This window comes from Eptatretus burgeri, chromosome 5 (assembly GCF_056783735.1).
Source record: "Eptatretus burgeri isolate ZD-2024b chromosome 5, Ebu_testis_v1, whole genome shotgun sequence".
In the NCBI taxonomy this organism is placed as follows: Eukaryota; Metazoa; Chordata; class Myxini; order Myxiniformes; family Myxinidae; genus Eptatretus; species Eptatretus burgeri.
In genome coordinates this window covers 4,606,527-4,620,337 of record NC_140965.1, presented here as the reverse complement: position 1 = coordinate 4,620,337, position 13,811 = coordinate 4,606,527, and the positions used below count along the sequence as shown (strand labels likewise).

General features: G+C 40.5%; 1 protein-coding gene across 2 annotated transcripts in view; it reads left to right on the top strand.

Annotated features, from left to right (window-relative positions):
- LOC147025742 (P2X purinoceptor 4-like) overlaps positions 1-13,811 on the top strand; it is a 112,925-nt gene that overhangs the window by 60,778 nt on the left and 38,336 nt on the right. For both annotated transcript variants that reach the window (XM_085880441.1, XM_085880440.1), the window contains exons 7-9: positions 5,434-5,514; positions 6,673-6,814; positions 9,908-10,038. In XM_085880441.1, the coding sequence (XP_085736567.1) occupies positions 5,434-5,514; positions 6,673-6,814; positions 9,908-10,038 (354 nt within the window). The remainder of the gene's footprint in view (positions 1-5,433; positions 5,515-6,672; positions 6,815-9,907; positions 10,039-13,811) is intronic.

The window sequence follows — 13,811 nt, the reverse complement described above, 5'->3', positions numbered from 1 at the left end:
CAGGATACATCGATTTTTGTAAAACCTTTTGAGGATGGTGAGGGGGAGGGGCACGCAAATTCTCGACATAAATGTGTATTGTGTAGCTCCGCTCCAGGTGGGAGAGGGTATGACAAGTCCCCACCCTTTACCTTCCTGTCTCCACGTTTTCCAGTGCAGTGAGGTGTTTTGAATTATTAGCAGTAGGTATGTTTTTGTTTCATGCACGTAACCTGGGTTATTTATTTTGCCTATACACCGCCCAAATAAAGGTATGTGTTGCATGCTTGGAACAACATCGCACATAGGGTGGGGTACTGTATGAGTCTGTAATGAAGAACACCCATTCAAGTTGGTGCTGTTTGTATCACCTTGGTGGGGTGGGCATTGTATTAATACACACACGGCCAGGTGTCAATCAATAACATGCAGGTGCATTCCACAAACCTGCATCAACCTCCCCCCACTCCTCCCCTGCGTCAAAAATAAATTATTGGAATGTCATGTCAATGTTCATTTCCAGCAGAAAGTGTGAAATTTCGCATACAGGGGTATTTTGTGGCACTGATTTCAAAAATTGGCGGATCCAAGAGATCTAACCAATGGACCGGCCGCCATCTTGAATTCCAATATGGCCGCCAAGACGAAATGTTGAAAATCCCTATCTTGGGTTCTAAATGACCTGTGGCGCTGAAATTTGGTACACGAGGGTATGTTGACATGCTGAGTTCAATAATGCAATAATTTGAAATGTCTGACAAACGGTATGGCCGCCATTTTAAATTCCAATATGGCCACCAAGACAAACATCGATGTTTTCATTGCTTTAATAGCACAGTGTACGGTAATGTCATAATGTTAAATCATTTGAGCATTATTATGATGACTGGAAAATTGTTGCATCTCAAATCTACTGATGGGTTTGTAATTTTGTCGAAGGCAGTACAAATTTGGGAAATTCAGCGCCCCAAAATACCCCTGTATGCGAAATTTAACACTTTCTGCCAGAACTGAACATTGACATGACATTCCAATAATTTTTTTTTTTTAATGTTTTATACTGTTTCTGGATGTGATACTGTTTCTGCCATATGTGGGATTGGCAAAAATACTGTGTGGAGCATATGGAATTTCATGCCAAACTTGGGGGAGGTCTTCAATCATCTCTCACATGCACCAGCGGAAGTAACAGATGACATGGACAACATAGAGAGGTTCTTCGTTGTTCTGTACAGTAGAACTTCCCCTCTGAAGAAAGTGAACGAAGCACGCAAGCAGCTGTTTGCTCAGGGAAATCGGCAATCGGAAAATATTCCACCGACAAGAGGCACTGCATCAACATGTGAAGAGGGCAGTCTTTCAGGCCGGTCACATCTGGGGACAGTCCCAAATTGCGAACCCAGAGCTGCCTTCACCTGCAGATTGTGGATGGGCTAAAAATGCAGATGATGTCTGGCATCATTTTGGACAGTAATGCCAGAGGCGTCAAAAGGGTGCCGAGAGCTGATCAAGTGCAAGTGTAAAAAACGGTGTGCTGGAAATTGCAAATGTTCTGCTGCTAATCTACCATGCACAGAACTATGTTTCTGCTCTGGACAATGCTTCCGAGATGAGCAGTAGGAGAAGTAAAACGGATGGAAAAAGGCTTGCAGCATGTTACGGCTGCCAACTGGTACGAAATATACTTTGAAATGAGCTCTTTGACTTGTTGTATGATTCGTCAACTAGGGATCCATTGAATTGATATTGCTTTTGTAAAGAACCCAGGATTTTCAACATTTCGTCTTGGTGGCCATATTGGAATTCAAAATGGCGGCCATACCATTTGTCAGACATTTCAAATTATTGCCTTATTGAACTCAGCATGTCAACATACCCTTGTGTACAAAATTTGAGCACCACAGGTCATTTAGAACCCAAGATAGGGATTTTCAACATTTTGTCTTGGCAGCCATATTGGAATTCAAAATGGCGGCCGGTCCATTGGTCAGACCTCTTGGATCCGCCAATTTTTGAACTCAGCACGTCAAAATACCCCTGTATGCAAAATTTCAAACTTTCTGCCGGATGTGAACATCTCGAGCAATTTTTGTTACATATCTGCCCCACTACGATGCGATTCGCAAAGAAGGAAGGAAGGAGAAATGAAATATAAATATAAAACACATTTTTAGCCTTTTATATTTATACATTTTCCGCCGAAGGTGCAAAAGTTTCAAAACCCGAAATGTAAACGTCGGCATTTATTTTCAAAATATAATTTCGTGCGCGCGCCAAAATGCCGAGTCATCTTTAACCAAACTGCGCAGTAGAACTGCACAGTAGTCTTCGGTCATAACTGAACATTGAGAACTTGTGGTATTATAGAGATGACCGTCACCCCCACACGGGGGTAATTTTTTAGTTTGTGATTTATTTTTTTCCAGCAATCAGATAGGTAGGCTTCGGCTTCATTCTATTGTTCGGGATAGTAGTGTAGAGTTTATTACCAGATAAAGAAGTTAGGGAGCAAATGCCATTGAAGGTTTATTTCACTTTCACCAAGACCATCAGACAATCCTTATTCAGTTATGGTAAATTTCTTAAAACTCTTAGTATAGATATAGTAAAGGGCATTTTGGAAACTGACTGTGCATGTTCGTCTTCCCCTTTTTATGTGGTCCTTGTGGAGAGAAAGCTTCTGGGGATTTGAATGTAATTAGTAATAATGAAATTATGGATCTGATGAAAATAGGACCTAAATATAGGGAACCAATAACTCAACCTTGGAGCTGCATTTAGTCTTTAATTGTGGATTCTGTGTCTAATTTTGTGAACAAAATTTGCACCAAGTTTAAGTTATCTGTAAACAGTTTTAATGCATGGTTTAACAGAGGTGTGGAAGTCCTGGATAATAGGATTAAGTTTTTGAGTAGTCGGGGCTTGCTTTCACTGGGTCCGTCAAAACCAGTGTTGAACAAGCTGAGTGTTCGTAAAGACATTCAGGATCTCCATGATAGCTGCATAATAGCTCCAGCGGATAAGGCTGCTAAAAAAATTTTTTTGTTGTTTATAGAACGTTTTATATGGAGGTTTTATTTCGAGAGTTGGGCATTGATCCGGTTACTTTCACCAATATAGGAAATAGTACATTTGTTCCTTGTCATAAGTCACTCCAAGATATTATATCTGAGCATCAGGAAGTTTTAGGTAATAATTTCAGTATTAAATGTAAAGAGGTAAATCTTTGTATTCCTTGGCTTTTCTGGATCCCTAAGCTTCATAAGAACCCACACAAGTATAGGTTTATAGTGGGTGCTTGGCAGTGCTCCACCAAACAGTTATCGGTTATAGTTGTCTCAGGCTTACAAGGTGTTAGGGAACAGTTCAGGAAATAGTGTTTAGCAATTGAGAAGAATTCTAGTCTTAACACTTTCTGGAACATTAATTCTTCTTTCGAGTTCTTAGATAGGATCAGATGCTTCAATATCAAATTGGTTGTAGTTTTTTCTTTTTCAACTTTATGTGCAAATTTGGATTTAGTAATCGTGAGGGATTCTCTCTTTAAAGTAATTGACAAGGTTTTTAACTCTTTTAATAAGTTTTTATGTGTCAGGTTTGATAGAGCATTTTTTTCCAAAAATAAATACAAAAGTTTTCATTGTTTTGATAAACAGAAGTTTAAGGATGCTCTTAATTTATTTTATTAAATACTTTTGTGTCTTTTTATGGGATAATGTTTCAGCAGGTTAAGGGTATTCCTGTGGGTGGGAATTGCAGCCCTCTACTAGCGGAAATTTTTCTTATTTTCTGTGAATTTTCATTTTTGCAGAAACTGATGAAGGAGAAAAAAAAAGGATTAGCTAAAATATTATCTCATACATGTCATTATATAGTTGATATTTATGTAGTTAACTATAATTTTTTGATAGACATCTTCACAAGATTTATCCAGATATCCTGCTTGTAAACAGGAGTGGGAATGATTGTACAGTTGCTGCATATCAGGATGTGTTGGTTAGAGTTGGACAGAATGGTTTTCATACAAGTGTATATTGTAAAGTTGAAGTTTTCAGTTTCCCTGTAGTCTTTGACACGTTTCCAGGTAGCAATGTACCAATTAAAATGGGTTATAATGTCTTTTCATCTCAGTTACTTAGATTTGCAAGAATTTGTTCAGTGAAGGATGATTTTGTGGAACGTGTTGAGAGTTTTTTTTTTCCATCATGTTAAACAGGAAATTTGGCTTATTGTTTGATCAGGTGTTGTGAGAATGTCTTTCGACTCCATCGTCACCTTTTATTCGATTTTGGTTGGTTTTCGTGTGAACAAGTTCCCTTTGCATTGCATTTGATGTAATAATAATGAATTAATTATTTTAGTGAGGCAAATTCTTTAATTAATATTACTAGAAGCACCCGCTCCCTGCGGGAGCCGTCAAGGGGGTCATGTTATTATATTTATGCCGATTTTACTCCAAGGGGTCCCAGGATTACACACCCAAAAAAGGGTTGCAATCAGTTCAGCCGTTTTTGTGGTACCTGGGAACAGACAGACAGATGGACAGACGGTGAATTATAGTAAGATTCATTAAACATATATGTATTTTTATTAAATAATGGAGGTATTTAGATAATATAAGATAAATATGAGTTATGAAATACATTACAAAGAAGCATTAAAATAATTTGTTGGTGGTTGCGAGGATATGCATTGCAGCATGTTAAAATGGGTTGTTGGTGACAGTTTATGTTGATGGTTATATGGGGTGTGGTGTAATGGACATGTCCACAAGGTAAAGTGTTTATCACTTAATATATATCATCATATAAATTGGTGTATGATTGAAGTTATTCTGTTGTAGTAATACTTTAAATGAAAGTAATAATTAAATACGTTTGAATAAGGATATTACATTGAGCTGTGTTGACTGACTGTCTGGACACAACTTTGAGATTGTGGGTCCATTGATGTTGAGCAATCTACTGATGTGGACCCACGACGGGGTTGTGGATCCGCCGTTTGGAGAGGTTCTGGGCTGAAAGGATCGAAACCTCGATGAGAAACGGTGCCCAGCCGATGATCCGGCCAGTTGGGAAATCAGTAAATTGCTTATAAGTGAAGGTTATAACTTCAAATAAAATACCTTTTGTAAGTACTTACGAGTGCATTGCGCGCGTGTGTATTGTTATGTCTGGCTTCCTTCTTGTGACTATGATCCAGGGTTTTGCATTAAAAAAAAAATTCCTGTACAAAGCATTATCCTAATACAAAGTTTGTCATCTCAAAGGGGAAAGTAGAATTGCTAAGTAAAATAGTTGGAGTGGGAAATAGTCAGTTTACTGTCATTCTCTAAAAAAAATTAAAATGTTACCTCCACTATTGTATTTTAAAATAATAAAAATAAAATGTAATTTAAAAGATTCATTCTTTGTCCCCTCCCCTCCCCCCTTTTTGTTTTTCCCTGAACCCTAGCCCAGCTCTCCTGTCTGCAGCCGAAGGTTTCACCGTTTTGATAAAGAATCAAGTCACCTTTCCAATGTTTAATTTGAAAAGGTAATGCCATAAGGAAAATATATAAATATATCCAAGGTGTTGGAAATGCAGGTTTCAGGTGATAATTAGGATCTGGACGGGGGGTGGGGGGGGGTGCAAAAGCACAGCATTTCAAAAAATAAAAATAAGTGTAAATGGTGAAATAACTTCAACCAGTTTGGAGCTTCTTCTTCTTCTCCTAATGACCGTGAGTGGCATCATTGGCTGAGGGTGTAGCTGCTGATGCAATGTCCTCTGGGGGTTATGGAAGGAATTTGTTCAGGGTGCCGGTGATAGCTCGCCGACTCTTCGCGAAGGACACTGTGGGATCTTTAACATTCACCAACTAACGCCGGCAGACGAGATGCCCAGGTTAACGTCTATCCGAGGGACGGCACACACTTCGAATCGCCCTGCCTGTGAAACACTGGGATGACTGGTTATAGCTGGGTTGGGATTCAAACCCAGGCTGGACAAGCTCATTGAAATTGTAGAGCTGGACAAGCTGGAGCGAGACAGTGAAAGCATCTGATTGGTTTAAACTTTTTTTTTTGTTTAACATTAAAAACCTGTCCATTTAGTGCAACGGGTTTTTTTTCTCTCAATAATTCATCTTGAAGGCTTTCCTCATTTGAATATGTTAATCTTAGCTACTTGAGTAGGCCACACAGTGCTGGAATTAAAGGGAAATCTCTGGAGTTATCACGACCACTTGGTCATTGCTCTCGACACTGAATCAACTTGGAAGGCTTTCACAACTCTAAAGTCGAGTACTTGGTGTACATTAACTAACCTTAGTTTCCTCCACCACCGAAGGAGAACGAGGTCGTGTTTTCACTCCTTCCTGTCTGTTTGTCTGTCTGTGTGCACGATATCTCAAAAAGATGTGTACGGACTTGGATGAAATTTGGTGAACAGGTTGGGTGTGTGACAAGGACGAATTGATTCAATTTTGGTGAAGATCCGAATCCGGATCTGAATGCGAGAATTTTTTTTAATTTTTAAAGTGATTCTTCACCATTGAGAGATCGGGCCAAAAACATATAGCATGATATTTCAAAAATGTATTGGGCCCGATATGTTCTCATGGATCAGGCATTACGTGGTTGGAGGTATGTGCTCTACAGAGTGCCCTTCTAGTTTTTTTTTCTTTTTTTTTCTTTTAATGTACTTCCCCAGACATAACATCCCAGCAAACGTGACGACTGTGAACCTGAGCACCTGCATCTTTCACCCAAAGTCCAGCCCTCACTGTCCCGTGTTTCGTTTGGGAGACATAGTCAATCAGACTGGGGAAAACTTCCAGAAGATGGCTGTGCTTGTGAGAAAATCACCATTTTTATTCCTCTCATTTCATATTTATCTTTGTTTCAGTTCCTTAAAAAATATATAAATTTGTTTGCTTGTTTTATCCAAATCGAAAGCTCCACTTGTTTTGGTTTGATTTTAGCAGGACGGGTTTCGAGTGCAAACTAATATTTTCATGAAGTCTTCCCACCTCACTGTCAGATTAATTTTTATTCACATAAAGCTGATCATTCATTCATACAATGGGTGAAGACAAGGAATTGATCAGAGGTGATTGTTGAGATCTAAGCATGTTGAGATGATGTCATGAGGAATAGATATCTGCAATATGAAAGGTATATGTATATGTATATATATATATATATATATATATATATATATATATATATATATATATATATATATATATATATATATATATATATTCAACCGTTTTTGAAATATCGCGTACTCAAAAGTACATGGACTGATGATCGGTCGGTCAGTCGGAGCTCATTTAAATGTCCCCCATCTCCGACTTTGTCATAGTGGCGGGGGACAAAAAAAACCTGAGAATAAAGCACAGGGTTGGAAATGAAGTCATGTTTCGGTGATCATGAGGATGATCAAAGAAGAGTTGGGTTTGTGACAAGCTGTGAAAGGTCATTTATAATGGCTATTGCCTTAGCGTCTTATCCAGGTCAGTCAGTGTGCGTTGAATGAAGAAGCCAAGTGAAATTATGAATGAGTTGGCCAAGCTGAATGATTTAATAGGACGGAAAGGTTTAAAGCACATTCTTGGAGGTATTCAGATATTGTCAAACAAGTTCGAATTGCGAACATACCCCGTGGGAGTTCATTCGTACAACTCTCAGGTGAGCGAGAGCACGCACGACGATAGTTTTGATATATGGTAAGATTTTCATCGCATCAGAAAAAGAAACCAGAACACCTCACAAAAGTGAGGCTAGTTTCATATCATATCATTTGCGACTTAATTTTGCGTTGGGCATCGCCCAGCCTGGTGTTGGCGCAGTGGTTATGGCAGCGGCTTGGGATCCAAAAGGTCCTGAGTTCAAGCCCCGTTGGGCCACTGAATTAATACACCAGGGGGTTGACTCAGCCTGTCATCCTTCCGAGGTCGGCGAAATGAGTACCAGTGTACTGGGCCGGTGTATACCCTATCCCTGTGTCGTAAGAGGCGACCAGGGTTGCGTCAGGAAGGGCATCCAGTGTAAAACATGTGCCAAATCACTATGCGGATCATACGGATGATCCGCTGTGGCGACCCCTAACGGGAGCAGCCGAAAGAAGAAGGGCCGAAAGGGTGGGAATCGCATGTTGGGCTCAGTTAGTGCCTGGGGAATGGTCTCTAGAACATACCTGTCAAGTTTGGTTCGGTTCCGTTCACTAATAACCGAGAAATAATTTTAAGAAAATGGACCAAAATGGGCCGTTCCTCGGCCCGAAGGGCCGCAATCGCACTTTGGGCCCAGTTAATGCCTGTGCATGTGTCTAGTATATGCCTGTCAATTGTCATTGAATTCTGTTCACGAATAATGGAGAAATAGACGTTCAATTGAACTTTACACAAGAAAAGACAGAACGGGAACGACGCTTAGACCCCGTGGCGGTGGAAGACCCCACAGGGTAAAAAGTTCGGAGTCATTGCCACCAATGGTCGACTCTGCAAATGAATTTTGCGAGGTGATTGAGAGTGGCTGAAAACCAGAATTTGAGAGCTCAAAACTGGAATGTTTGAGCTGCCGGTTGTGCAGATGGCAGCTTTGAAGCTGAGTGAGTGGTGGAATTTGTAGCCACCATTCATTTAGCTTAAAAGTTGGCATCTGCACTTCTGTTAGCTGCAAGGAGGACGTTTGGTTTATTCATTGATGTTGCAGAGGGGTATAGTCAAAGAAATGGGGCAGTCCTGGACTGCATGAGGACCACAATAAACTTCATTTTTCTGACATTCTGTCATTAGTTATAGGAGGTGAGGAGGGAGAGTTGTGAGGGGGTACATAATGGAGTAAGGGCACAAACTCCAACCTGTGACACTTAACCAGGACGCAATGATAGCGCAGTGGTCTCTGATGCCACCACCCCAAATCCTGATCTTTGGGCGGCTCTGCCGTGAACTACCAAAGAAGGGGACTCAATTGTAGACCAGCTGATGAAGGAACCTATCTGGGCACGATTCCAATTTGCCTTCCTGATTCAATCCTTCATGAGGCCATTTGGCCCATCATGCCTGTGTTCTATCAACACCACATTATTTAATTGTCAGTTAATGTAATTTCATTGTGGTGGTGAGGTTGGGCCTTTCATGCTCTCTCTCCTCCAGGCCATCAGGGTGGCAGCTCTTGTTCTCTTGTGTTATCTCCCATACCTAACCATTAACTTTTCTGTTTGGCTGACATTTCCCTTTCTGTGCTCAACTTCTACTTACTCTTCCATACATTTTGTCTGTCTGGTATACCACCCTTTTGTCCATTTGTCAACATTCCATGCTCTGCCATCCAGCTCTTGCATGAGTCTTCTGATCCGATGTACCATACTCTGTTATACAAAAGCTTGATTTCACCGAAGCAGTTTCTTAGCCTGGGGCCATACTGGGCGGTTTGCCATCACTCCCCCAGCAGGAATTTGGAATTTGGCCAAGGTGCCGGCGATGGCTCGCTGGCTCTTCGTGAAGGACACCATGTGATCTTCAACTTCCACCAACTAATGCCGGCAGATGGGATGCCCAGTTTAACGTCCATCCGAGGGACGACACATACATTGCTGAATTGCATTGTCTGTGAAAAACGGGCATGGCAGTTTATAGCTGGGTCGGGATTCAAACCCAGACAAGACAGCTTCGAGGTGAATGTGTGTACCTGAGGGCCATTCTCTCAGCCCTTCTTGAGCCTTATCCTATATGTATAGATATGTCAAATTTGTCGTCACTGACCAGCATTTTGGATGTACAGTATACCATTGTGGAAGTTTGTTTCACACTAAACTCTTGTCCTGTACAACATTTAATTCTCTAAATATGCATTACCAAAACATTGAGGACAATATGCCATTGAAATCCTCTCGATGATAACTTACTGAACCTTGCATTCCACTTCTACTTGTCCAGGGTGGTGTTATTGGAATCCAGGTGACATGGGATTGCAACCTCCATCATCACACCTGCCTCCCTACTTATTCTTTCATCCAATTGGAAGGCGGGTCACAGAGCCAAGAGGTTGCACCTGGTTACAACTTCAGGTTAGACGTCTTTTCTATTCTTTGCACACTATCTGTAATTGTTTGTGCTGTGAGTTAACTTTCAAATTCTACAAAGTTTAAATGCTTCCTGAGAATGATTGAATATTAGTGATTTTGCAATGAGAATGTTGATTTTTATTTTTTTTCCATTATTAATTTGATCTCCAATGTCAAAAGCTTTTGAACTCGTTAGTAGTAGATATAAAATTACGAACAAGGATGACAAAACGGTATGTGATTTTATTTACTTATTTGTTTTTTTAACCGAGAATCCCAGAAGTACGAGTGATTTGATCAGATGGTAATGACAAACAGGCCCACCTATAGTAATGTAAAATGAAGAACTAGGCTTGCTCTTTAAGGAGCGAGTGTACATCTGCGTTGGCGGGCAGGTAGAACAATAGATAGGATCAGAGCATTGATTGAGGTATGCCAACAGCCGTGGGAAGCAAGGAGAAGCTGGTGTTTCAGGTATTAACCCTTTATCAGAGAGCATGATGAAGACCCTCTTTTGCTCTGATTAAAGCAATGACCATACAATTTACCAAATTCACAGCCAAAGTACTGCTAAACTGCAGGTTTGTGTTCCAATTCATGTTCTGCAGTGTTCAAAATATAGAATTCAATTAAAATTGCATATCCAGTCCCTATCAAGGCTTGAGTGCCCGAAGGCAGTGTTCTGGGCCCAGTATTATTCCTGATCTTCATTAATGACCTCGCTGGAAAATCCTCTATCTATCTGCTGTGACATCCCTCATCCTTCAGACAGAAAGGCTGCAGCCTGTTCCCTTTCTTCAGACCTTGAAGGTGGTCAAATAATTGGAGTATGTCTTTCAATCCTGCTAAATTTCACATTCTCATTATCTCTCTCCAAAAGGACTTTATGGCAAGCCCCCCCCACCCCCCTCACCCAATCTTAATTCCTTAACATTCCTCTTGAAGTTCAGTCACTCAAATTCCTGGGTCTTACCTTGAGCTTTCTTGGGGAAAACCACATTTTAAACCACTAGCCTCCAAAGCTAGTCGCCGTCTGGGCATCCTCCATTGTACAAAGTCCTTCCTTGCTACACCTGAACTCTTATCCACCTACATGGCCTTCATCTGCACCCTGCCTCACATCTTGCTCAGCTTGATGCCGTGGAAACCAAGGCCCTTAAGATTATTGGAATCTCTCACGATGAGGATGAGTCAATGGGCCTATCATTTCACAATCGCAGACAGGTCAGTGGTCTCTTTCTTCGACCACCTCCTTTCTGGTCTTGCACTTTCTGCTCTTTCCGTGGTGGTGAAACTACCTAAATACATGATCCCTGCTCACCTCCACTCATTCGTTCCTATTTTTTCCCCACCTGTGGAACGAACTTCCACGTTCTCTTCAATCTCATTCTTCCCTCCAGGTTTTCAAGACAGCTCTTCCCCACCATCTCAGATACCCATTGTTTGTCCAAGTCCCTCTTCAACTTGGCCTTAAGCTCTGCTGATAATTCTCCTCCCTCTCTCTACTGTTCCCTTTGTCGTGTTGCATCCCCTGAGAACGTGACTCGGCAAAGAAAGAAACTGAGCTGTACAACAAAGTAAATTTTCGAGATAAATAGTCGTGCCTACACGCCATTTCGGTGACGCGTTTAATTAAGGGATAAAATGTTTCACTCCACAAACATGTTACATCTCGATCTGGGAATCTCAACGAAGATGTAAAATGAAGTGAAACATGAAAAAGGATGTTTTATAACATTTTGTTGTTGTTGCTACTGTCATTGTGGTAGTTATGGGTGTTCCTTCTGTGTACCTTTATATATCTTTCTTTTGCTTTTAAGTATTACTTCCGTATAAATAATTCTGTTTGCTCCTTCTGTGTCCTTCCAATCTAAAGAGTTCCTGCTGTCATCATCTTCCTCTAAAAAAAATAAATGTCAGCGTGTGTGTGCGTGTGTGTGTCCTCCGTAACTCCAAAACCATGAAACCTATCAGCCTGAAACTTTGCATACATACTAAGGCAACTCCAAAGGGTTAGTGTAGGCATATTTGCAATTTTGTGTATTTTTTTGTGAAAAGCAAAAACTCACTTGATTTTGTAAGAAGGTATCGTAAGCTTAAAAAAAAAATTAGGGTGGCATTTTTTTCTGAACTTTCTAAGGGCATGAAATCCAAGATGGCGTTCAAAATGGCCGCCGAACACAACTAATGCGATATCGTCGTGAATACATGTGATACAATTACAAAGGAAGTGTCTAAATATATGTTTTCTGAGACCTGGAATCTAATGGAATCATCAAATTTATGTTATATGTATGATCTACATGCCAAATTCCAAAATGGCCACCGCACACCCGAAATGTAAGCTATACCTTCTCCCTTTGCATGCACTACCAAGCCAACAGGATTTTGTAATTACAAACCAAGTATCTACCTATTTAAAGACATGTATTTTTCACAAATAATACATAATTAACAAACCAAACAGATCTAAATAAAATGAAATACTTGAATTACTGTTCAATACAGTGTTCAATCTCTAAAATCGTTTAAACAGGAAGATGCAAAAAGTCACACTGATTAAATGCCTGGCTTTCATTTAGTAGTTTTAACAATGGATATCAAGTGAATTATTATTTTGTGAATATCATAGAAAGTAACACCTCAATCTTCACAGTCTTCATTTATCGCTGGCCGACGGTAAGGGGAGTCTCAGTGCGGTGTTTGAAAGTGACTTCTTCATGTTTTGTTTCATAGGTGACCTGCCGATCAGACTTATATGCACATACGAAATGTTGTGCCAGCACAGATGCACTTTGGTTCATAGATTCGGCCCTGCTGATTGTTTTAACCTGATATAAACTTTGGATAACATGCTTGCAGAAGAGTTGAAGCAAAGCAGGTGGTTCATAATTATCAAATGTTCCTTCGAATTTCCACGGGGTTGCGCTTGCAATGTCTCTTCTCAGTATTTTAGCTGCTTTCAGAAGGACTTTCACATCTTCTCTTAGGTATTTTGTATTGGTGGCCAATGCACCAGCTAACTGTCTCCTTGGCTTTTGTAGAAAGTACTTGCTCAGGTTTGGTTTTGTCTGGAGGCCTGGTGAATTGCCCATCAGCGATGTTGTCCAAAATCAGTTGCTTTAAGTATGGTTTGTATCGCGGATTGTCGGGTAAAGGGAACCCACTGGCTTCGAGCAAACCAACATATGATTGTTCAATGTCGTTCATATTCAAAGCTGAACTGTTAGATGTGTCATTCATTTCAGTTTCCACCATGTCGAGCATCTCCAGGTCAGACATTAACTGTGCAAAATGAACATGCTGTTTTGGAGGTCTGTTAGCTTTTTCTATGTCTCGTTTTGCATGGCCTAAGCACAGAAGGTGATACTTCATGTCCTCAGCAACTGCTGTAAGAAGATCAGGTGAGCCTACAGCATTGCTCAGTTTGACTTTCAAAAGTTTTCTGTCTGTTTGTTGACCAATGGCTTTGAGCTGAGCTCCCATATTTTAAGTTGATACGTCGTGCAATTTGTCTGCTTTGTTGTCCTGACAAATGACACACATCTTGTCGAAAGCCTGATAGATCGCTGTGATGTGGAACCACTTGTAGATGCAGCATCAGATTTTGGCGGTCGTCCTATTGTCTTCTGTTTTACATCACTGACGCTGCCTGTCGCTTGTCCTTTCTCATATCTGGTCTTGGCTCATTCAATGCATGTTTTATTTGTGAGATCCTTATAACATGTCTTGTGGTATGAAACACCATTCTGTAACAGTTCATGGGCAGACAAACC